Consider the following 27,060-nt stretch of genomic DNA (forward strand, 5'->3'; position numbering starts at 1 on the left):
ACTGATTTGAGACCTTTCTAATATAGGCATTTCAAGCTATAAATATTCCTACAAAACTGCTTTAGCTGTATCCAATGAAGTTTGATATGCTGTGTTTTCATTTTCATGCAGTTTTAAGTATTTAATTTCTCTCATGATTTCTTCTTTGACCCATTGATTTTTTCAGATTTCTTTCGGTTACAGATTTTAATTTTATTCTTTTGTTGTCAGGGAACACCCTTTATATGATTTGTTGTAAATTTAGTGAGATTTATTTCTTGGTCCAGCATGTGATCAATTTTGGAGAACGTTCTTGTGTGCTTAGAAGGCATTGAGTTTTCTGTGGTCTTTGAGTGGAGTGTTCTGTAAACTTAAGTTAGGTCATTTTGGTTGATAGTGTTGCTGAAGTTTTTTACATCCTTGTTAATTTCTCTCTAGTTATATTTATCATTCAGTTCTGTTGGTTTGTGCTTCATATATTTGGCAGCTTCGTTGTTAGGTATGAACATATGTATAAATGCTATATCTTCCTGATGTACTGACTCTATCATTATGAAATATCCCTGTTTTTCTTTGTTACTATTTATCTTTAAGTCTGTTTCATCTGCTGTTAATAGCCACTCCAGCTTTTTTATTGTTTCTGTTTGTATGGAGTATATTTTCTATTTATTTTACTTTCAACCTATTTGTATCTTTGAATCAAAGAGTGTCTTTTGTAGAAGTATATAATTGGATCTTGTTATTTGAACCAATATGATAGTTTTTGGCTTTTAATTGTCATATTTAGTCTATTTTCATTTAATGTGATTTTTGATATGAGTGAATTTATTTCTGCCATTCTTCCTTTACTGCCTTCTTTTGTGTTAAATATTCTTTTAGTGTACTATTTAAATTCTTCTGTTGATTTGTTTTTTGGTGTTTTTTTTTTTTTTTTTAAAGAACAGAGTCTCATTCTGTTGCCCAGGCTCAAGTGTAGTGGCTGTTCACAACTGCCATCATAGCATACTATAGACTCAAACTCTTGGCTCAAGTGATCCTTTCCCTTCAGCCTTGTGAGTAGCTGGGAGTACAGGCATATAGGAATGCATTGGAGTACACAGTTGTACACTACTGCATGCAGCTCTCTTGATTTTTTTTAAAAACAACTTTTTAGAGTTATTTCCTTGGAGGTTACTATAGGGATTATAATATGCTTCTTAATTTATCACAATCTACTTGTATGGTTAAAATTTTATTCCAGTATAGTAGTAGAAAAATTCTCCCTTTAATAAAGTTTAGAGTAGATAAGTTTTTAAAAACAACTGTTTTTTTAAAATGTACTGCTTTTAAAATCCTAATTTTTATACTTAGTAAATTTTATACTTAATAATTCTATTTTATGATATTTCTAAACTATGGTATCAGTTCTGGTTTGTTTTCTATATCAATTAACATTTAGCTAGAATTTATTCTGTACTAACATTAGTTAATTAACATTATTAGTTATTAACATTAATACTGACATATGTCAGCATTTAGTGAAATTCTAGCTAAATGCAGTGTCATATTGAATTCTGTTATGAGTTTCATGGTTACTTATAATAAACTCCCAGTTTCCCCATTACACAATAGAATGGTATTTTTCCAATTTGAACTCTTAATTCTAAATTTTCTTCTACCTTTAAAATTCTGTGATTCTATTTGGTCAAAAGTGTCTATAGAAACAATACTTAATTTGATATGTTTATATAGCAGTTATTCAAAACTTACTCATCTATTATTTGCTGACATCTGATGAGATATAATTCTAGAGACATTTTTCATTTCTGGACTTTAGTCTTGGATGGATGAAAATTTGATCTGATTTCAGGAAAGAAAAAGGATTGTAAATTAGAATCCATAACATGGTGAAAGAAGTTTGTTTTTAATGTCAATGTAATGGTAATTTTTGATAAAGAATTTAATTTTTTAATTTAATTAACTAAATCTAAGGCTGAGCAGATTTTTCTGTATGGTTTCAGACACCAGTAGTGAAAATTACCCAATTCCATTTAATTTGGTAGCAGTAAGATATCAGTTGGCTTTTATTATTTAATCTTCCTTTCTCCTTATCAAACTATACCACATTTATATAAGTAAAAACTTACTCATATTGCTAGTTTTTTGTGGAACTGTTTTGGATTTTATTCTCAACTTTCCCAAGGATTTTACATTTTCAGTCCATGTAAAACTTCAACTCTTATTTTTCTTAATAAGAGTATTGCAGGGAGCAGTTTCTAGAATTAACTGATAGGTCTCTGTTAAAATGAGGTTCTCTTTCTAATAAAAAACAGATGTGACGTGGCTAATGTAAGCTTAACATGTAAAGATCATGGTATTAAGATCACTTGATATATGTTTGCATATGACCACCTGGTGTCATCATTTTAACTACATGAACTTGCTCAGCATCCTGATTTCATACTCTTTAACCTAGTGTTTGATTGTATAAGGCGTTGTGTTTTTCATCTAATACATTCTCTGGCAGTTTTGTGTTTCATTTCAACCTGGTAACCATATGACCAGCATTGTGCTAGGTGTTATGGAGAGATTTCAAAAATTAATTTAAAAAAATTAATTAGACAAGATTCTGTACTTAAGGTGCCAATGAAATGATTAGAAAGAATGTAATTATGCATGGCTGGATGCTGACTTTTTGTGGTCTAATACAGGAATTCATTAAAGGAAAAGATTGTGAAGTAAAATGGTAGGTAGAAGATGGTTTCCAGGAAGAATTGGAACTTGAAGGATGGTAAGTAAAATGGTAGAGGAATAGAGGACAGATAGATTTTGTCTAGGTGTAATGATAAAATAGCAACATAGACAGTCCTTGATTTACAGCGGGTCAACTTTACCGTTCGGATTACTAATGAGTGGGAGCAATGGTAGAAAATCTAAGATTACAGATAGTGATTTTTCATTTTAGAAATATTTGAGCAATAACATTTTAAGGGGAAGTGATTGTCACATTGACACATTCACACATTGGTACTATAAGAATTTGTAGTGCCAAAAAAGAATCATGAATGAATTCCCACATAATGAAGCAATAAAGAACTTTCAGAGGCCATGGAAATAATTCAGTATTTGAAGAGCTATAGGTAGACCTGAGTAGCTAGAGTTAAGAAGTTATCAAAGATAATGAACCATTAGAGAAAGTGGAGTCAGTAGAGTCAATCTAAGGTACAGAAAGAAGATTGAGTCACAGAAACCAAAGAATGAGTTACAGGATAGGACTCAGTCACCACATGCGTTGAATGTTGCAATACTGTTTTTCTTCTCTTCAGTGTCCCTCTTTTCCTCCTTACAGCTTAAATTCAAAGGTCATTTAATCATTCCCTTGCATACAAATACCTCAGTTCCTTCGCTCCTCTCTGTTTTGGCAAAACCACAGCTTTGGTTAAATCTCACCGTTGCAGCTAAGTGGTACTGGAGAAGAATTCAAAAAACATAATGACTGGTCTCACTTTAAAGGCAGTGGTCTCTTAATGTTACCCAGCAATTGTACCACACTTCTTTGATCCGTTCACTCTCCTAGATGATTGTTTCATTTTTTTTCCTCTCCTGAAAACCTCCAACATCTCTTCCTCATCAAGGCAATCAGAAAAGCTTTCACAAGTACCTGACATCACATTTGTCTTCCCATTCTTTGTTAAACCTACCCTAAACAGGTTTCTGCTCTTCTGTCCCACCATTTTCAAAATGGGTCTTCTCTAAGTCACCAGTAACTTGCATCAAGTCTAGTGGTCAGTTCTCAGACTTCAGTATTCAGTGACCAGTTGATGACTCCTCTGGTATTGGGGGCTCTCTTCATTTTGCTTCTAAGGTACCATATTGTATTAGAATTGCTGTATCAATCCCAGTGCCAACACAGAACACAGAATATCCAAGGTTTCTTTTCAGTTCTTTTTGTTCTTAGAATATATTCCAGTATATTCGTTTCCTAGGGCTGCTATAACAACTTATAATACCATAAAGCTGGTGGCTTAAAACAACAGAGATTTATTCTCTCACAGTTCAAGGGGCCAGAAGGCCAAACCAAAATGTCAGTGTGCCCGTTCACCTTCCAAAGGCTCTAGGAAAGAGTCCTCCCTTGCCTCTTCCAGGCTATTGTAGTGGCTCCAGGGATTCTTTAACTTGTGGCTACATAAAACCCCGGTCTCTGACTCTATCCTCATGTGGCTCCCTTAGTATGTCTGTCTCTTTCTTCTATCTTATATAAAGGTGTGTGTCATTAGATTTAGGGACCACCCTAAATCCAAGATGATCTCATCTTGAGATCCTTTATTACATTGGCAAAGACCCTTTTTCCAAATAAGGTGACATTTATGGGTTCCCAGTGGACTTATTTGCAGGGGGTTGCGGGTTTTATATTTCAATAAACTACTCAGTAATTGTATAGTTATAGTACTGTCATCACAGTTACTTGAAAAATTTTTGTGTGTGATTATGGTATTATTTGATATATAGTTGAGTTTGTTTGTTGCTGTTTGTGTTGAGTTTTAGGATTTGCTTTTTCATCCACTAATCAATAATATTGATTTTTGAGTATATGTAACATACACAGTCATGTACCATATGATGACATTTGGTCAACAACAGACCATAATGATTGCGGTCCTATAGGATTTTAATACCGTATTTTTACTGTACCTTTTCTATGTTTAGATACACAAATAATTACTATTGTGTTATAAATGGCTACGTATACAGTACAGTAACATGCTGTATAGGTTTGTAGCCTAGGAGCATAGGCTATACCAGTAGCAATAGGTGTGTAGTAGGCTATACCATCTAGGTTTGTGTAGGTACATTCTATCATGTTTGCACAGTGATGAAATTGCCTAATGGTACATTTCTCAGAACGTTTGTCCCTGTCATTATGTGACACATAACTGTGTGTGTGTCTGAGGTCAAAGTTATTATTAGGAGGATATGCCCAAAATTCTCACTACCATCCCATTTTACCATCCTTGTGGATAACCATTTTATGATTACTGTCAAGTTTATCTTGACCTAACAAGTAAGTCTGATTAACCTCATCTTAATCATGGGACAAAAACAAGCGAACTGCCCAGAGTTTCTGTCTTTAAAATGGTGATAACAAGACTTATTCATTGGATTATATTGAAGATTAAATGGGGAAAAAAAACTAAAACAACTAGCACAGTGCCTGGCACATAGTAGATATAATTTCCTTTTTTCCCCTCTGTACCTCATAATATAGGCTATGTATTGCCTACAGTTAGGGAGGCTAATCAGTTTGTTCACATATAGTCTTTTTTTCTATAAAGGAGAATTTGTGGTGTATTAAACAGGCATTATAAAATATTGCCCAGACGTTTTATCAATTTTTTGGCTTTCAGCTCTGGAAACTATAGATAGGATTTATCTATAGTTAGTAGCACTGGTTTGTAAATTTGGAATCTTGATCCTCTCATTCATTTATGTATTAGAGCAAAGTCAGACTTATTTTAAAAACAATTCTAACCTGCCTGAGGCTTCTGTCTAGAAGTGGAATGTATTTTGGGTAAGATTCTTAAACTTCATAAAATCACCTTCTCATTTGTTCCTTGCCTTAATTGATAAAACATGTACTTCTGCTCTTAATGATATTCAGCCATATACTCTTGACAGTCTAAATTTTTCTAACACTCAATTTTGAGAAATGTATTAATGGAGGACTGACTAAAGGTTGGCATTCTCTGCATTCCTCTGAATATTTCAAATTTTACTTTTAAGTTAAACCATACCATTGGAGATCTGTGTGCATGGATTGCATGATTTTGACCTCCTGTTAACTTTGCGTTTACTGTATTGTACTTTTAGAATGTGATTTCCCCCGCCCCCCAAGAAAAGAGAAGAAAAGGAGAAGTCGCTTAAAACAGATCTTTAATTTTTTTAGGAACACTATAAAGGACCTTCTCCATTATGTCATTCAGCGACTTTCTGAGGACTTACTAGTGAAGTTACTCTCTGATTTCTGCATCTTGGAAAAGCTGTACTTCGGAACAACTACTAATTCACTTTTATTTTACATGCATAATATTTTTTTCTTTACCTTGCTAACAAGGAGACTAAAGCCTTATTTTAGGACCAACTCTTGGAGTTTGGAGAACAATGTCTGTTTCTGTGTGCCATTTTTATTTATTTTCGATATCAAAATTTATCCTTTGCCTGGAATCTTTCCCCTGTTTATTTTTAGTCATATGTATGCATCAAAATTACCTGAAGCACTTATTAAATACCAGCTCCCATCCCTGAAAACCTTAGGTTCAGCGGGTGTAATAGATTGCGTTAATAGCACCAGTTCTTTGCCATGTGACTATACCATTTACCACCTACTCCTAAAGGGGCAGATTATATTTCCTTGCCCCCTGCTTTGGGTTTGGTCATAGGACTCACTTTGGTATTAGTGGGCATGACATGACCAAAGGCTTGAGTAGCACTGGCAGGATTGGGCTCGTATTTTTGTGCCTCTATCATCTCCAAAAGACCATGTCCAGCCTGGCCCACTGGTTCCAGGAGAAAGGTTGAGAAACTGTAGTTTTAGGCCAGTACATATTGAAGTATTTAGGGGAATGAACTTTGATGTTGTCACCTCTTAAATGGTTCAAGGGAGACACCACACACACACACACACGCATGCACACACACCCCTGACCACTACCACCACACCACGAGTGAGGAAGGGAAACAGGAGGAAAGAGTTTGTGATTGTTTAAGCAGATGGAGCAAAATGGAAACAATTGGTGAATCTAGTTAAAGATTATGGTAGTTTCTTGACTAATTATGTAATTTTTTTAAGTTTGAAATTGTATCAAAAGTAAAAGTTATCTCTTCCACCGAAAAATGTGAAAACATTTAAAACCCAAAGAAAATTGTTCTGCAAAGTTTCTAAATCAACTAGTTTGAACATTAAACTTTGTTCAGTGATAAAAAATCTATACTAATGAACTAGGTACTGTCCAGAATGCACAGAGTATTGCTGTTTTTTAAATTTTTAAATTTTGAAATAATGTAGATCCATAGGAAGTTGGGGAAAAATGTACAAGGAAGTCATCACCCAGCTTCTCACAATAATAAAAATTTTATATAACTATATTACAGTTTCAAAACCAGGAAACTGACATTGATGCAATCCAGGAACTTGTTCAGATTTAACCAAGTGGATATGTACTGTTGTGTGCGTGTACGGCAGGGGTGTGTGTGTGTACAGTTGTGTGTACATGTAGTTATGTGTAACAGTATCACACTCAACTTACTATTCTATCACTGTAAGCACTACTTTGGGTGCTATCTCTTCATAACCACACCTGCGCTCTTGTTTTTTGTTTTTGTTTTTTCACAGGGTCTTGCTCTGTCACCCAGGCTGGAGTGCAGTGGTGCAGTCCACAGCTCACTGCACCCTCAACCTCCTTGGCTCAAGTGATCCTTACACCTCAGCCTCCCAAATAGCTGGAACTACAGGTGCATGCTACCACACTTGACTAATTTTTGTATTTTTTGTAGAGGTGGGCTTTTGCCATATTGCCCAGACTGTTCTTGAACTCTTGGGCTCAAGCTATCCATCTACCTTGGCCTCCCAAAGTTGGTATTCCAGGCTTGAGCCACTGCGCCTGGCCCACTTGGGAGTTTTCAGCCCCTGGCAACCACTAATCTTTTCACCATCTCTATGATGTTTTTATTTCAAGAATGTTACAAAAATGGAATCATGTAGTTTGTAGGCTTTTGAGATTGGTATTTTTTCTACTTGGTGTAATTTCCTTTATATCATCCAAGTTGATGTTTTTACCAATAATTTTTTTCCTTTTATTGTTCTAGCATTCCATAGTATGGATCTACAGTGGTTGGTTTAACCATTTCTGCATTGAAGGACATTTGTTTCCAGCTTTTGACTATTATGAAATTGTCTTAGTCCATTTTGTGCTGCTCTAACAGAATATCTGAGACTGGGTAATTTATAAAAACAGAGATTTATTTCTTACAGTTCTGGAGTCTGGCAAGTTCAAGGTTGAGGGGCCCACATCTGGGGAGGACCTTCTTGCTGTGTCATCCCATAATGGAAAGTGGAGGAGCAAGAGAGCACAAGACATTAGTGGGGAGAAATAGAAGGGGACAGAACTCTTCTTTTTGTCAGGAACTCACTCCTGAGACAACAACATTAATCCATTTATGAAGGCAAAAGAGTCCTTGTGAACTAATCACCTCTTAAAGGTCTCAACACTGTTGTATTGGGGATTAAGTTTCCAACAAATGAACTTTGGGGGACGCAGTCAGGCCATAGCACAAATAAAGCAGCTGTCAACATTCATTTGCAGGTTTTTGCATGAACATAGTTTTCATTTCATAAATACCCAAGAATGTACAATTGCCCTTTTATTTAGCATTTAGATTTTTCCTTTAAAGTTTATTCTGAGGCAATTATTTTCATACTTTATTTGTTAAAAACTATTGTTCTTTCCAAGGCCTTAAAGCTCTAATTCTGTAAACATAGTTATTGTAATTTCAGGCTAATATTTTTAAGGAGTATACATATTTTATTACATGTATTTAAGAGAGAAATGGATTCAAAACTAAGCAACTTTTAAGTGTGCCATGCTTATTAACTAAGATATGTGTGTGAGTAACCAGTAGATTATTTTTTGAAGTGGCATGAGTCAAAATAAATCAAATTGAGAGCGCCTTCAGCTTGTCTGTCAGGTGAGGAATGAACTAATTTGTATGTACCTTTTCTCCCTAGTCTTGTGTCAGTCCATCACTATGTACTAGTTAGATAATCTTCTTTCCTTAGCTAGGCTCTGTCCTTCTTCAGGGACTTGAACATGCTAAGATCCTCATTTCTTCTTCCCCCTTTGCCTATTTAACTCTTACTTATGAGAATTCCTTAATGAGGCATTTCCTCCCTCCCCAAACATAAGTTTAGTTAACCTTCTTCTCTTGCAACAGTTTTTGTTTTGTTTTGTTTTGTTCTTCATATGAAAAACAGCTAGGACTCTGGAATGTTAAGAGTGGGGATTCTGGAATCAGACTTGGGCAAATTACTTAATCTTAATGTGCCTCTGTTATTAATTATCTTAAAATGAATATAAAAGTAGTACCTAATTCACAAGATAAGAATGAAATGAATTAAAATATGTAAATCCCTTAGATAACAATGCTAGGCATATATTAAGCACTATGTTAGTATCATCAAATGTCGTTACTGTTATGGAATTTATCACAAATATGTAATTATATGTTTCATAGTGATTATTCAGTGCATCATCCCTACTGGACTCTTAAGGTCTGTGAGGATATGTCTATGGTTTACCACTGTATCCTCAACAACCACTGATGGTCCCTGTTGTAGGTGTTAGGTATTAAGTGCATGATAGTGAATACATAAAGGTTTACTTTTTTAAAAAAAAATCTGGAAATCAGGTAATCAAAAAGAAAGAAATTAATCACTTAGTAAGTTTCATCTCCCAGTGATAAGAAAACTTAGGTAAAGAGAGGTTAAACTACTCCTTCAAGTTCAGGCAATTCAGTATTCTAATTGAAAGTGTTGTGTTTCCTTTTTAAGTCTAGTTTTGCTTCTGTGTTTATGTGTCATAATTAATTGTGTTAAAACATAATTTTAGAAACCGATCTTTCTATATCCCTCTTTTCTATACCTCCCAATTTTACTTCAATTTCTTAAACAACAATAAAAGTCCCCTGTAACATAAGATAAAGCTTTTTTTCTTCCTAATTATCTTCTTTAGGTACTTTAAAAATCAATCAGCTATCACATATTCTGGACCCCTATTGAGTTAATATCCCAAGACTTTCAAAACCCAGAAACAAACAAAAAAAAAACCCACCAGAAATGCTGTTTGGAGAGTTTCAGGTTTAATTAAAGAGTCTGTTCAGTGCTTTTGCTGTTTGAAATCTTTACCTGAGAAATTACGCTATAATACATGGTCATTTGATTTCTGTTTCCATTAGCCTTCTACCCTGGGATATATGACTATTACATTTTCTTTTTTTTTTTTTTTTTTTTTTTTTTGAGACGGAGTCTCGCTCTGTCGCCCAGGCTGGAGTGCAGTGGCCGGATCTCGGCTCACTACAAACTCTGCCTCCCAGGTTCACGCCATTCTCCTGCCTCAGCCTCCCGAGTAGCTGGGACTACAGGCGCCCGCCACCTCGCCCAGCTATTTTTTTTTTTTTTTTTTTTTTTTGTATTCTTAGTAGAGACGAGGTTTCACCGTGTTAGCCAGGATGGTCTCAATCTCCTGACCTCGTGATCCGCCCGTCTCGGCCTCCCAAAGTGCTGGGATTACAGGCTTGAGCCACCGCACCCGGCCTACATTTTCTTTTTAATAATCTGTGTTTCATAGTACGTTTACTTTTGTGGAACTCTATTATTAAATCAGAAATCTCACTTAAAATTTAAAAATTTATTTTTCTAACAAACAGTTGGTATTATGAAACTAAATTTTTAAAATTTTATGTGCAGAAAGGATATAGTATTTGATGTTATCAAAACTTGCATGTTGTGATTGGTTCACTGACCATGAGTATATTGATTTAGAAAAAAATACATCCCTAATTTATATCATACTTAATTTGTATACTTGTCATGTAATGCAGGGGTCCAATGGAAAGCCTAGAAAGGTTACTGTAGGTAATGAGTCACAAGTCACTTTTCTCCATTGATAGCTTCTTTTTCTGTAAATCGAACTACTTAAAATAATTTATAAGCTTAGATCCTTAGTAAGAAGCTGTTTTTTATTGGTTTAAGTTGACTTTTTAAAAATTTATCTTCCCTGGCCAGGCGCAGTGGCTCCTGCCTGTAAGCCCAGCTCTTTGGGAGGCGGATGGGGGGTGGATCACCTCAGGTCATGAGTTTGAAGCCAGCCTGGCCAACATGGTGAAAGCCCATCTCTACTAAAAATACAGAAATTAGCCGGGTGAGGTGGTGCCTGCCTATAATCCCAGCTACTTGGGAGGCTGAGGCACAAGAATCGCTTGAACCCGTGAGTCAGAGGTTGCAGTGAGCTGAGATCATGCCACTGCACGCCAGCCTGGGTGATGGAGTGAGACTCTGTCTTAAAAAAAAAAAATGGCCGGATTCAGTGGCTCACACCTGTAATCCCAGCACTTTGGGAGGCCAAAGCAGGCGGATCACTTGAGGTCAGGAGTTTGAGACCAGTCTGGCCAAGATGATGAAGCCCCGTCTTTACTAAAAATAAAAAAATTAGCTGGGCATGGTGGCAGCGCACGCCTGTAGCCCCAGCTACTTGGGGGGCTGAGGCACGAGAATCACTTGAACCCTGGAGGCAGAGGCTGTAGTGAGCCCAGATTGCACCACTGCACTTCAGCCTGGGTAACAGAGTGAGACTTTGTCTTAAAAAAAAAAAAAAATTATCCTCCCTAAAAAGCTATTCCAGTATCTTTTTTCACATTCATTAGTTATATTATTTAGTGGTTATATGTAGTTCTTTTGAACTGTTTTCTGAGTTTTTGAAACCAATTGCAGAAATACAGCCCGAAGGAAACATGGTTTAGCAGTAGTAGGACTGAAAAAAAGAAGGTTTTTTTTGTTTTGTTTTGTTTTGTTTTTTGTTTTGTTTTATTTTTGTTTATTTTTTTGAGGTGGAGTCTCACTCTGTCACCCAGGCTGGAGTGCAGTGGTGCCATCTCAGCTCACTACAAGCTCCGCCTCCCGGGTTCATGCCATTCTCCTGCCTCAGCCTCCTGAGTAGCTGGTACTACAGGTGCCCGTCACCACGCCCGGCTAATTTTTTGTATTTTTAGTAGAGACGGGGTTTCACCGTGTTAGCCAGGATGGTCTCTATCTGACCTTGTGATCCGCCCGCCTCGGCCACCCAAAGTGCTGGGATTACAGGCGTGAGCCACTGTGCCCGGCCAAAAAGAAGTTTTAATTATTGCTAACCTCACTGTGAGACTGTAGTATTTTGTACCTAACAAAAAAGTTTCCGTAGTAATCCTTAGTAAAAAAAAAAAAAAACCTTCTATTACAGAAAACTATATAGTTGTTATACTGTACTTTTAAATTTTTGTTGTGTTTTTTATAGTCATATTGTTTTTTCTCACATATTTTCAGTCCACAATTGGTTGAATCCATGGATGTGGAACCTGTGAATACGGAAGGCCAACTGTACAAAAAAGACCCCAGAATTAATAAGTAAGGTTAGTAAGTTTTCAGGATACAGAATTAATATACAATATTGTATTGTATTTCTGCATCCTAGCAATTAACAATTGGAAATCAAAAATTTGTCAATTATAATAACATCAAAAATGTGAACTACTTAGGAATAAATCTGAAAAAGTATGTGAAAGCACCATAGACTGAAAACTAGTAAACATTGCTGAGCGAAATTAAAGAATATCTAAATTAGTGGAGATATATACATCATTTGTAGATCATAATGCTCAATATGGTTATCAGTTCTACCCAAATTGTTACATAGATTAAATGCTATATCTATCATATTCCAAGCAGCTTTGTAGAAATTAACAAGATGATTCTAAAATCCATATGTAACTATAAAAAAAAAAAAATCCTAGAATCAGAACAGTTTGGGGAGGGGGAATAAATTTGTACTAAAGCAGAGATATTGATTAGATAGTTGGATATGAGTCTAGTATATGGGGAAGAAGTCAGATTTAGAGATACAAATTTGGGAGCCGTAAGCGCAGAAGCACTGTTTTAAAATCATACCAATGAATGAGGTCAACAGTAGAGTACGGAGAGGAAGATAAAAGGAACCAGAAGAGGATTCTGGAGTGGCCAGGTTAGTCAGCAGAACTAGGAGAATGTGTTGTTCTGGAAAACAAGTAAAGAATTATTCAAGGAGGAGAGAGTGATCAACTTTGTTGATTACTAGGTCACATCATTTGGGGTGAGAGGCTTGCCCACTGAATATAGCAATTTTAGTGCCATTGCTAACTGTGGCAAGATATTTGGTGGAATGGAGAATAAAAACACATATGATTATGGGTTCCAAGAGAAAGTAGGAGAAGAATTAGGGATAAATATAAACAACTGAGGTAATTTTGCTCTGAAAGGGAACAGAAAAATTAAGCCATTGTTGGAGGGAGATCATAGGGGTCAAGATAAAGGGTGGGGTTTTTTGGGTTTTGTTTTTATTGAGAGTAGGGAGAATTATTTGCGTATATATGTTTTATGCTGATTGGGATTATTCAATATGTGGAAAAATGGATGATGCAGGAGAGAGGAGAATTGCTGAAATGGTATTTTTGAATGAGTTAGAGCAGGATAGAGATCAGTATGCAGATTATGCATAAGTGATCCATGATTGTTTGCACCTCTTCCATTTATACCCTTTCTTGTTTGCTCTTTCATGTGCTTTATTAATGATCTTACCTATTTAATTGGGAGAGTTTCCTAAAGTATCTGAAGCATATTCCATATTCTCATACTAGATTGTCTGGAAGAATTGAGGATCAAAAATCAAAGTAGCCAGAGTTTCTTGAAAAGATTCTTAAGGCAGCCAAATTCCAAATGGCTAACAGAACCAAAATGGCAAAGACTATTACATACTTTTATAATTTAATTTTAATGTTAATATAGAAGTCTTGTTCACAAGTTTTTCGTATATTTCACATATATCTCAATAAAGTTTCCGTTTCGGTATTTAAACAAAAAAACCCACACACTTCAGGATCTTTTGCTTTCTAATATTGTTGAATAATCAGTTCAGAAGAATCTGGCCAATCTTTGATGTGCTAGTAAAAAAAAAAAAAAAAACTGAATTTTTAATTTTCCCACTTATTTACATTAGTTGAAAGTGTGCCCTCTTGTGGACTATTTAGTAATTTTCACGTAAAAGGCTTTTCCTTTTATATTGCATACTGAATCAATTGTATATCACATATGTTTTGGTCAGAAGTTGAGATCTAGATCTTAATTTTATAGTTCTTTAAAACCTAAACCTCATTTGGAAATAAACAGTCATTGTTTGATTTTGCATTTCTAATACGATTGTATATGAAACAGTCATAATTATAACAGTTTCAACCTGTATAAGGGACTTGGAGACAGGCTATTTCTTTTGCAGTATAAAAGAAGATGAGAAATAAATTTTGTTTTGGTGTGTTGGGGGTGGGCTAGGAATCCAAACAATTCATAGATGCCCTTGGAAATTTCCTCTGTAGCCTCTATGTACAAATAAATTTATAATAATGAAATTCCAGGACACAGGACTATGTTTTTCCTGAGGTAGTTTGTAGTTTTGTATAGTTTGGTACAATTAAACTTTGTGTAACTAACTGCAGGCCTCTGCAAATCCATTTCACTGTATAACAAACTGGGACTAAAGTTATATGAAGTTTTATTAAAGTCAGTTCATAGAAGTATATACTTTTACTCATTGTTTTATTTCTCAGCAAACGTGCACATATTTTATAAACTGCTTTTGAGAAACCCTACATCTCAACCTTATTTACTTAGTGGTAACTTTTCTTTCTCTGCATAATAGTACTCAGCAGTGTAAATATATCCTTCTAATACATGTTATAAATATGTGATACAGCTACACTGTTGGGACACACATATACCTTATTGGTATCCAGCATGATGGCTGCAGAGAGCTCAGGGTTCCAGAAGCAAAGCAAGTGTCTCAAGAGAGTTTTAGAACTTTGCTTTATTTTGCATTTTAAAAATTTATTGGAAGTAATTTGGAACTTTAGAAAAGCAGAAATGTTTCAAAGAAAGTGAGAATTTTTACAGTGCAACTTATTGGGAACTTTTTGTTTTTGAACTAGAATTTGAGGAAGATCCTTTCAGAAGTATCTTAAATAGCATGTGAAAAATCTGTTCTTGAATAGCAGGCAGGGAAAAGGAATCTGAAGGTGGCTTGACTGAAGTGAAAGGATTCTGCTGGAGAGGTGCCACTCTCTAGGGACTCATTGACCTATTTAAAATAGTTAAAGTAGTACCACATAGATTTATTTGTTTACTTAACCTGTGTAGCTATTTAGCATTTATATCCCACCTACTTCCTAAAAGGATTTTAGGTGGTTTATAATGTTAAATGTAATATAAACTAGGACAATAAAAATATATTAATTTAAACTTTTTAAAAAATTGTTTAATGTGAGAAGGCTGAGCAAAGGGCAAGGAGAACCTTTCCATTCTCGCCCCCAGAAATCTTGCTCCTCTCTTACTAAAGCTTTCAATCATCTCTCCAAGTGGTGGCGGGGCAATTCTAAGGTCTGACCTTAGTTCTTAGCATAGTATGTTAACAGATCTACCCTTAGTTTCCTGGCCCACCAGGACTCTAGCAAACTTTTCTGTTACCCAACAGGTTGGGCTGCAGCCACCCTATAACAAGGTCTGAATCTCAGCCTTGTGAGATGAGTATGCTTTTCCAAATTCTTACTTTCCTCAGATATTTTCCCGCCTTAACTCCATGGATGGTAGCTGCTTCCTGTATTTGCCATTCCTGTATTTTGTAGAATCCTTTTTATACCTTCCAGTTAACCATTTTTTACTACTTAATAATTCTATATATTAAATTTTTCCTGCTCAAAAACAGTGTGTGTGTATGTACATATACACATATATCTGTGTGTGTATATATATATATGTACTTAGTTTTAAGCCTTTCCTCCACCACCAAAAAAATTAACATTAGCAAAGAAGGTGTTAATTAGTTAAATATTCCACATATATGAAATTTCAGTTTATTCAAAATAGTGTTATAATCACACAAGGTGACAATAATAGTATAAAGAATGCTGAACCGGAGATCAAACACTTATATTCTAGTCTTGGCTAGTGAATTGCTAGCTCAGAGACCTTGAACAGACATTTATCTTCTCTGAAGAACTTTTACTGTTTGCTGTAGGTTTATCTTTTTTCCATAGCAGTGTAGATGTTTCTCGGTTTTATGTCCTTTAGACAAACATAAGAATGTAAGATTTGGTTAGCAACACCTAAGTTCAAATCCTATTTCTGCTGCGTGCTGCCTGTTTAGCTGTAGACAGAGTTTTTAGGCCCTGAAACTTAATTTTTGCATCTGTGAAATAGTAATAATCTTTATAGTCCTTTGATATTGGAATGATTAAGGAAAGGGATATATAAATATCTGACACATAACAAGTGCCAAAAAAAATTTCCCCCACAGCGTTACTTTATTTCTTGCCTATCTAACCTATTATAATGTAACTGTTATCAACCCTCAGTAAATCACTTCCATAACTATAGCTATAGTTCAGACCACTTTTGTCACATTGTGAATTTCCAAATTCCTGCTTTAGACATCTCCAACTAGATATTACACTGGCATTTTAATCTGAACAAGTCCAAAGTCACACCATGGTTACATGTAAGTACTGCAGTATTCTAACAGAACTTTCTGCTTCCATCCTCTGTCTCTGTCTCTTCCTCCCCCACCCTATCTTCCTAATCACTATTAAATTAGTCTTAACTGAAAGCTTAAGGATGTGGAAAAAGATATCAACATTATATAAGAAACTCCCTTGCAGGCTCCAATTGACCTTTCTGGCGATATGCTCTAAAGTGTTTGTGAATATACCTTGCATGTTATATTAGTCTTCAGCACCTAGCTCAGTGTACTTCATAGAAGATGCTTAACATAGGTAATTATTTAAATATTCAGAGAAATCTATGTACATGTAGCAGCAACAGGAGACTTACTAATTTTTTTATTTTATCATAGTTTATATTACTGTTTTCCTGAATCATAAAGTAATATTCTAATCATAATAAAAGTCCAAGGATACTGATAAAAATACCACCAAAATAAGAATTCCCCAACATCTCAGAATATACCTGACCCCTAATCATTGTTAAAGGTTTAATAATACTCTTTTTTTTCCATGCATAGACCATCATTTTTATGAAAATGTGTTTTAAGGAAAAGTATTTAGCTTGGTTGATGAGCTTATGATGTGCACATTGATATTTTTGATTAGCAATATATCTTTAATATCTTTTCTTGAATTTTAAGAATCTTTGTCATTCTTTTTTATTTTAGTGCCAATTTGTGGAGAGATTAAAATATAGAATCATCACTGTAAAGTTGGTTCAGGCTTTAATTCAATGATTCTTTCTCTTTTCTGCCTCTGAAATATGTACTCCCTTTACCACATTCTTGTGGCCAAACTCAAATTTTAAAGGGCAGAGGATGTTTCCGTCTTGTTAACCATTGTACTTTGCTTGCCTAGCATAGTGTCTGACACAGTAACATAAGATAAACATTAATTGGATGCGTCATGAAGGACTAAATATTTTAGAAATAGTATGTTGTGTTGGGGTGCCGCTTACAACTCAGGGGGTACTTACAGGGTTGAATGAAACTGTTATATAACCTGATATAGCATTTTAAACTGTTAACTATTAAGCATAGTAAAAGGAAATTGCTTTAGTTATGTAAAGACAAGATGAAGCAGATTTTTCTGGAAAACAACACAAAGTAGAGTTTAAAGCAATTTCAATTATTAAATTACTAAGACATATTGAATAGTTGTTATGGGAAAAGTTACCAAAATCATGTCTTACATCCGTCATGTATTTAGCTCATTATTAGTGTATTCAAAGATGGAGGAAATAAGGGGTTTGTGCTTGGTAAGATTTATTTGTTAAAATGTCATTGTGCAAATTTTGAGAAGAAAGGTTATGAACTTAGCATAAAAAATATCATGGTGTTTACTTACTCATTGTAATCTTGTATCCAAAACTGATTTTCCTCAAAGTGAATTTTGCTTTCTGCTCAATAGTTCAGATCAAGAAGAAAGAGTAATTGAAATGCCATAGAAGTGTGAATCACATACTAAATGTGGTTATAAAGTAAGGAGCCTAACTCCGTAAAGCCAGAGTCACCATACTTCACTGTCACATGGTACAGTATACTGACTAACATTCTTTTAAACTGGATGTTTCAGTCAACCTGTAAAATAATATTTAAAAAAGAATGAGACAGATCTGCATAAATGAAAGGTTTCCAAGATAATATACATGGCAAAAGCAAGGTGCAGAAGAATATATAATAAATAACATCTTGCATTTAACAAACATTTACTACATGCCCAGCACAATTCTAAGAACTTTACACATATTATTTCCTCTTCACAGCAAAATTTAATAATAATTACCTACCTCTTGTATCAGAGATGAGGAAACTGAGGTGCAGAGATTAAATACGTTGTCCAAGGTTGTGTAATAAGTGGGGGAGCTTGGATTCAAATACACAGCCTAATTAATCTCTTTGTTTCTTGGCTGTATATTTTGAGTATATTGATTGTGTATGCATAGTAATCTCTCATGGATGTACCATCATTTGTTATACTAATAATATTGTTATACATTTTAGTTGTTAGTTTAAGTGTCCATGTACCAGATAGCCTGGGTTTGACTCCAGCTGTATGACCTTAGGCAAATTATTTATCTTCTCTGTACATCACATTCTTCATCAAATAGAACTGTAGCATTAGCACCTCAGGTTCATATGAGGATTAAATGAAAGTACATTAAAGTGTTTATAACCGTTTTTATTACATAGTAAGTGTATTTTTTAGTCACTAAAATGTAGTAAAAATGTTGTGGGAATATCTACATGTGTATGTTTTTCAGCATGTATATGATTATTTCTTTAGGATATATTTCTAAAAGTGAAATTGTTGAGAAAAAATTATGCATGTTTTTAAGGCTTTGGTTATAGGGTGCAAAGTGGCCCTCCAGAAAATTTATCTACCATCAGATAATAAGAATGCCTTCTATTCCAAATCTGTCCCAATTTTAATATTATTATAATCCCTACTGATACTGTTTTATTTGCATTTCTTTTGTTTGCTTGAGGAAGTCGTAAATTTGGTAGTGAAATTAAATGAAGAACTAGAGTCTTTAAAAATCTTAGCAAATGCTTAAAAGTTCCCTTCAGACTCATTAGAATGGGCTAAATTGATAATTTACTATAATATCTTACCCTAATTAAGCATTCTTTTAATTAAACCTCAAGCCATTCTTAAATTTAGTTTATAAATGATTTCTCACGCAATGTGTTTTGTTTGATTTAGTTCTTAGTATTACAACAGTTAGATTTTTTTCTGCTTTCTGTCTCCAGTATTTATTTCTCCTACCTTATGATTTAAGTAATTGTAGGTGAGCAGGCCCAACACTGTGACTTGTAATACTGTGGTGAAATATATACTGGGATGCCAAATAATTATTTATAATAGATCTTTCAGAAGTAGGAATTATTTGTATTGAAAAAATGCCTTTCCCTCTATTTGTTTCGAAAAGACTCCTGTTCTTCCTCTCTTCTCCCAAATCTATTTAGTAATGCTGTTAACTTTCTGAATCACTCACTATGTGCCAGGTGGTATGTCAGATGATACATGTGCATTATTTTATTTTATTCTCATCACCACTTAGGAGGTGGGCTACTTTCCTCACTCTTCCATTTTTTCAAATCAGCAGCTCTCAGATGGCTTTGCCTGGTGACCCACAATTTAAAAGACATTTTACCTGGACTCACAAAGCACTGTGCAGTATACCCTATATTTCTATTCCCTCCATTCCTTTCAGTGTTCAACCCACTAAATTTATTTTATAATCTACTAATCAGTAACCAATCACAGATTGTAAAGCACTACCTTAAGTGACAGTTTTAAAGCCCTCATTAAAATCTTCTTTACAGTTTGGTTGCTGTTTCATTCTGGACACATGTCAGCTTCAGTTTTACAAAAAACAGTATACTTTCACAGAGCCAAGCAGTCCAAAACATTATTCAGTCCAGAGCCAAAAATGTCATAGCTAGTTAGTTAGGGGTGTATTTGTTCATGTTTAGAAACCTAGGAACACTATTTCTTGATGGACCCTGGTCACCTTCCAACGTAAAGTAGCAACATTTCCACAGATTACTTACATTTGTTAAAAGCTGTGACTTTAGCTAAAATTGTGACCTCATTTCTACCAAATTCCTCTGCTGTTCTTCAAAATCTTGGATTCCAGTGGTATTAGCCATAGTTCAGCAGTGAAGATCAGATGTTTTTGTCAGTAATCATCTATCAACATGTAATTAAAGCACTTTAAACCAAGTAAATATTGTTGCTCTCCCGCCCTTTCCCCTTTACTCCTAGTATTTAGTTAACATCAGTATTCAGTGCATTTTTATATCACTGTGAAAAGCACAATCTTGTGGTTAGGCTTATTAATCTTCTAGCTCATATATGGGTAACTAAATACATAGTCATTTTTAGGCTAAAAATCCTAGCCTGGGGTTGGATCTGCTCTATTTGTTACTCACCTGGGACTTAAGAAAACAGTCAGGTAGCCCACAGTAGAATCCTCTAGCATATTACTCTTTTTAGGTTCCTAGCCTCTGAGTTAAATAATTAAATACAGTCATTTGTTACTTAATCTGCTTGAATATGGCAGTGTACATGTACAACAGTGAGTTGTATATGAATAACGATATTTTTGTGATCTGTAAGTCATTTTCATTCAATGATTTATTTCCATTAATTACTAAGCATAAATTGGAACTTCCTTATTAGTATAAATTTATGAAAAATTCATTGTGTTTTGGTGACCTTTATCAGGAAATTTTAAATTCCAGCCAACTTTTTAAAGTGCTTCATGTGACTGCTAACTATGTTGCATTAAATTTCTTTAGTAATTGTTAAAGAATCAAATTAATAATTTCAAAGAGTAGAGTCCACAGTGTAGCAAATGGACAAATATAGAATAGCTAGTAGTGATTATAGCTTTCCTATATTATTTCCTGTGCCTTTTCCTTTCAGTGGGCTTCTACTAGAAATTTTGTCAGTCATTCACCAAAGGAAAGTAATGTTTTTTCCCTTAGCTGGCAATTGGTAAAGAATGTACATATAAAGGTCTTTAAACTGTAAAGAAAAAAGAGGAAATGATTACCACAAGGACAAGATAGTTAATACCCCTAGAAGGAACCGGAATGCTAGCCTTTTGGATGGTGGTTCTATGGATGCTTACTTTATAACTCTGTTAAATTCTGTGTGTGTGTGTGTGTGTGTGTGTGTGTGTGTGTGTGTGTGTGTACCTGTTTAATGTGCTTTTGTTCAATAGATCTTATATTTATTGTACCTGTTTAATGTACCTTTGATCAATAGGTCTGATATTTATAATAATCATGTTTGGGGCAGAGGAAATTCTTAATTTTAACTCCCTGTATAATTATACATTAAAAAAACTCTTATTTGCAATGTTGCATTCAGACATATAAGTAAGGGAAATTATTAGTATTATGTCATTTGAATGTTTGACGTTTACAACTCAAAAACTTAAGAGGTTCTCTTAAAAGTAACTGACTAGCAAATACAACCTTTAAAAGATAAATATTTAAGCTTTTTAAACTGGAAGCTACAATTCAGTTTTCAATCTTAGCTCTATGGCTTAGTTGATGTAGATTTCCATTGCTGATTAATTTGTAAAGTAAAAGTAACAATGAAAGTGTACTTTCGATTAATGTATACATTGTTAAAATATTATCTACTTACAAAAAAGGGTTTACCAAGTACTGTTAAAGGAAAGATAAATGTTTTACAAGCCATATGTTGAAAATAAGAAGAGAAAAATGTGGAAATGTGGGGGCTTTGAACAGAATAACAAAGTGTTCAGTTTTACAGAATGTCTTCATATGTTTTTCTGTGTGTATAGAGAGAGAGAATTCCATCATGATAAATACTAAATATTAAAGTCATTAACATAAAGTTAAGTCATTTGTATGGGGAACATTAAAAATGTTAACACGTCTTTGTCCTTTCTGTGGTTGCATATTGGTTATGTGAGTAATAAGAAACATGTAGTGATAGTTGGAAAGACAAGCTAAGTACATGAACAGTAAGTAACCATGCAAGATTGAAACAAGACAAGTTTCAAAAGATGTCACAAAGGAATATATAATTATTTACTAAAATAATATTGGGCAATAAATGTTATAAGTTCAGAGTAGATTAAGATACTCATTTGGGTGAATTTGAGGTTTCATGAATTAGTGGGAACATGCTTTGGATCTTGAAGAATTATAGGATTTGGACCAAAGTAGGAATGGGCTTCCTAGGTAGGAAGAATGTCTTAAGGAAGTATATAAAGATGGGAATACACAAGAGAGATTTGGGAGAATCTGATTAGATCAGGTTGGTTGGAGAGGGTGGTTTATGTACGATAGTGATAAAAGACACAGCTAGAAAGGCAAGTTGAAGCTAGATTATGAAGTTAAATGTTTAATGTGCTTATAGTGTGGAAATGAATTACAGTGCTTGTCAAGGTTGATCAAGTATTCCTATCTAGCAATCCAGCCTAGCAGTTAAGAAACAAACTCTGGAACCATATTGCTTTGGTTCTAATTCTTGCTCCACTAGTTACTTTAAACTCACTGTAAATTAATTTCCTCTTAGTAAAATGCAAAAAACAATAGTAGCTGTCGTACTGGGTTGTTGTGAGGACTGAGTTAACGTGTGAAAAGCACTTTGCAATTGCTTAACATATAGTAAGTGGTATATAAAAATGATTATTACATAGGTTGAACAAACAAAAGCAGAAATTTTTTTTTATAGTGATTAAGCATTTTCCTGGTAGTCATATATCTGACATATTTCTACAAATAATTGTCTGTTTTGTGTGTTGCAGTGTTTGGGAAATGGGAAGTAATGACAGCTGGCACCTGAACTGAGTACTTTTATAGGCAACACCATTCCAGAAATTCAGGATGAATGGGGATATGCCCCATGTCCCCATTACTACTCTTGCGGGGATTGCTAGTCTCACAGACCGTAAGTTTGGTTAATTTATCTAATTTAAGTTCTACTGTGTGTTAATGATTTTTACAGTGACTGTTCTAAAAATTATTATAGGTTCTTTAAAACACATTTACAGAAATAGCAACTGAAACTGCCCTTTAAAGAAAAAAATTTTGACAGCCTAATTTATCTAACTTCTTAGTGATGTTTAATTTGGTTGTCATGTTCAGTAATCTGTTGGAGTTTGTTGCGGATATCAGCAGCCTGTTTTACTCTAAGGACTTAAGAATTTTAAAGAACATTGCCAGTCTTTTGAGATTTGTTTAATGTAACTCAGTTTTTCAGAGATTCATTCATTTGTTAGGCATTTGTAACTTTAATTCTTAGTCCTTGAGTAATGATGCAAAAATCTCCCTACAATTTTAGTTACTGTGTCATCCTACCTGAATAAATAAAAGGAAAAAGATATGAGAGGGAAGAGTAGAAAGTGAGAGAATGGCATACTTTTCTTTGTATAGCATTGTGCAAGATTTGGAACTTCATAATAAGGGAGCTAGGAGAAAGTATCTTCAAGAAGTGTTTTTGTCCGTGTTCAGTATCCTCCAAATACAATTTTTCTGGCTTTTGTTTTGTTTTGTGAATTTCCAGTTGGTTTTAGTGGGGTAAAATAGATAACAGCCTATATAGCTTTGAGCTTAGGAAACTAGCATAACTAGTTTATGAGATCTAAATTAACAGGGAAGTGCTGTAGGTGATTGGGTTAGCGTTAGGTAAGAAAACTTTTTGTTTTTATTATCATTAGTTTTTATTATCACTTTGTTGTAGGTAAGGCATAAATAATTTAGGAGTACAAAATCAGATATACTATAAGGAATTTCTTTTTGGTTTTTCTCCCCATGATCTTTGCTGTACCTCAATATTTTGTCTTTGCAGGAAGCCCTGTTTATTAGGTAATAATTTATTTTCTGTGTTTTTATTAATGAAAATCCTGTTAGTACCTATTGGGGCTGAGCACCATGATAATTATACTGTATAGGTGATTAGAAATTAAGCCAGAAACAGACGCCTGATATTTTAGTTAGCTTTCTTAACTTTTAGACAAATGAACAAATTTCTGTTAGGTGAACAGAGATTAAACAGCTGAGTTTAAGCTACTATAAAACATTTATGTTCTTTTGTTTGCTATTAGAGAATAAAGAGGAGATAATTGTTTAGGAATTTGGAATTTAGAAGAATATTTTAATATTCTTACAGAATTCTATGCTATGAATGCCTTCTTGCTAAAGTGAAATATTTATTTGTATATTCTTAAGCTTTTAAAAAATGTTACTTGTCTGTTTTATGAAGAGTCAGATATTGTTATTTGATTTATTTGTATGAGCGTACTAGTGATTCTGATAAATCTTATAAACAAGAACAAATGAAATTAATGAATTGCTACATTGGAAGTTAGTTTGTAACCATGCCCTTTTCGCTAGTCATTTGTTTAAGAAATGAAAAGCAAGGATGAATATAAGGGAGCTGAATTTTATTCCTAGAGACTAGTATAATCTATTATGGTCCAAGTGAAGGTTTGGGAGTTTTGTAGGGTTGATTGAGGTGTGTTAGGAAGAGGAGGAATGCTTTTTAATAATTTGTCACATTGATATTTATAACTTACTTTTAATCCCAAAATACAGTTAAACACTAAAGAGACTTCTTACAGTCACTCAATTTCTAATAATCTGATTTTATTCCAAATAGTCCTGAACCAGCTGCCTCTTCCATCTCCTTTACCTGCTACAACTACAAAGAGCCTTCTCTTTAATGCACGAATAGCAGAAGAGGTGAACTGCCTTTTGGCTTGTAGGGATGACAATTTGGTTTCACAGCTTGTCCATAGCCTCAACCAGGTATCAACAGATCACATGTAAGTATGATCAATTTTATATCTAATATAAGTAAAAAGTTTTGGCCTAAGAGAATCCGTATTCCTGGTTTTATTTCAAAAATTTTTAGATACATAGTTTAGTTTTAAAATATATCAGTATCCAAGGGAGAATAGAGTCTTATTGCGATAACAGATTAATGAGATTTAAATAGGCAATTTTTAGATAACTCTGACCTATGTAGCTCTATGGATATTTTGTCAGCTCTTTTGAACTTATCTTGGGGGATCGATCATCTTTGCAGAGATCTGGTCATGAAACTATATCCCTGGCTGGGCGCAGTGGCTCACGCCTGTAATCCCAGCACTTTGGGAGGCCGAGGCAGGTGGATCACAAGGTCAGGAGAGCTACACCATCCTGGCTAACACAGTGAAACCCTGTCTCTACTAAAAATACAAAAAAAAAAAAAAATTGGCTGGGCGTGGTGGCGGCCGTCTGTAGTCCCAGCTACTCAGGAGACTGAGGCAGGAGTATGGTGTGAACCAGAGAGCCGGAGCTTGCAGTGAACTGAGATTGTGCCACTGCACTCTAACCTGAGCGAAAGAGCAAGACCCTGTCTCAAAAAAAAAAAAAGAAACTATATCCCTTTTTCCTGATATTGCTGAAGTAGTTAAAATTCACAGACTCTAACAGACTATGCTGCTAGCTTTTTTTTGGATTAGGCTTACATGCTTTTCAGGAGAAGTATGTAAGAATTCAAGGGCTAACTCCATGAAAGGCTGTTATAGAGTTTGGGACTAAGTTTTCCTAGAATTTACTCTACCATCTAATTATAGGTATGTATTTTCACACAGTAAACTTTTTAAAATAAAATTGATTTAAATTATATAGCATATTTACAATTTTTTGCACAGGTATACCTTTTAAAATTTATTTTTCGGCCGGGGGCGGTGGCTCACACTTGTAATCCCAGGACTTTGGGAGGCCCAGGCAGGCAAATCACAAGATCAAGAGATTGAGACCATCCTGGCCAACATGGTGAAACCCTGTCTCTACTAAAAATACAAAAATTACCTGGGCATGGTGGCACATGCCTTAGTCCCAGCTACTCGGGAGGCTGAGGCAGGAGAATCGCTTGAACCCGGGAGGCAGAGGTTGCAGTGAGCCAAGATCACACCACTGCACTGGGGAAAAAAAAATATTTTTTTCACTACAAAACCAAATCATATTTATAGTAACAACACAAAAATGTGTAAAAAATAAAATTTCTCATTCTTATCCCTTCCTATCCCACCACACAGTGTTACTCATGTAACCTCACATTCTTTATTTTATTTTTTTTTAATTTAAAGATTCATCATGTAGGGGAATGAGGATAAACACATTATAATGGACAGGTGTCTGCATTAGTTGCAGTACATACTTTGGGGACATTTTTAAAGCTGATGACGCTAAGGTGAGATGCTTACTAAATGGATTTTCTAATAGAGAAGCTAAGAAATGATTGGTTAAAATCAGAAAGAAGTATACTACTACTAATATTTTGTCACTCCCAAAATTCAGCAATATTTAAATCACCTTTTTTTTTTTTTTTTTTTTTTTTGAGACGGAGTCTTGCTCTGTCCCCCAGGCTGGAGTGCAGTGGTATGATCTTGGCTCACTGCAACCTCCACCTCGTGGGTTCACGCCATTCTCCTGCCTCAGCCTCCTGAGTAGCTGGGATTACAGGCCCCCAGCACCATGCCTGGCTAATTTTTGTATTTTAAGTAGAGACAGGTTTTCACCATATTAGCCAGGCTGGTCTCAAATTCCCGACTTCAGGTGATCCACCCACTTCAGCCTCCCAAAGTGCTAGGATTACAGGCGTGAGCCGCCACACCCAGCCTCTAAATCACTTCTTATGCTTGTGCATACTTACTCAGTAGTTTTCACCAAATATTTAAAGATGTAAAGGAAATAGCACACATAAAATAAGGACTTATTTTATGGAGAGCTCCCTTAAGATTGCCCTAGAAATGCAATGAGTCTTATCATTGGACACCATCTTTATAGGTCTTCATGGTTAGATCCAATGAGTAGAACATTGACATGTATAATGTAAAATTAAAACACTGCCTATGCTTAGTTTTATCATCATCTCTATGGTTGTGAATTTAATTTGCTACTTACATTAAAGTTTATTGAAAATTGCTGCTGTGAAGGTATTGAAATTTGCTGTTTGGTTTCCGCTTTCCCCCCACCATGACATTATTTGAGAAAACAATATAAGATGGAAAAATTACATAACCTCTGGGTCTTGTCTTAATCAGTGTGGCAACAATATCTTATTTGTAAGACATTCCCAGAAAGACTCCCTCATCTTCAGATGTAAGAAAATATATTCCAATAACAAATATCAACTTTTTGTATAACTATCACTTCTCTACCCTTCCATTATTTT

The 27,060-nt window shown here is 34.7% G+C and overlaps 1 protein-coding gene across 3 annotated transcripts in view; it reads left to right on the top strand.

The window, feature by feature from the left end:
- Positions 1 to 27,060, top strand: part of NIPBL (NIPBL cohesin loading factor) — a 196,341-nt gene that overhangs the window by 60,846 nt on the left and 108,435 nt on the right. For 2 of the 3 annotated variants that reach the window (XM_010373383.2, XM_010373400.2), the window contains exons 2-3: positions 22,643 to 22,785; positions 24,496 to 24,661. In XM_010373383.2, coding sequence (XP_010371685.1) covers positions 22,722 to 22,785; positions 24,496 to 24,661 — 230 coding nt within the window. In that variant the 5' untranslated portion in view covers positions 22,643 to 22,721. Of the gene's footprint in view, positions 1 to 12,088; positions 12,175 to 22,642; positions 22,786 to 24,495; positions 24,662 to 27,060 lie in introns of all 3 variants that reach the window. The other variant, XM_030927192.1, reaches the window with a different exon arrangement.

Source organism: Rhinopithecus roxellana, chromosome 3, assembly GCF_007565055.1.
Source record: "Rhinopithecus roxellana isolate Shanxi Qingling chromosome 3, ASM756505v1, whole genome shotgun sequence".
In the NCBI taxonomy this organism is placed as follows: Eukaryota; Metazoa; Chordata; class Mammalia; order Primates; family Cercopithecidae; genus Rhinopithecus; species Rhinopithecus roxellana.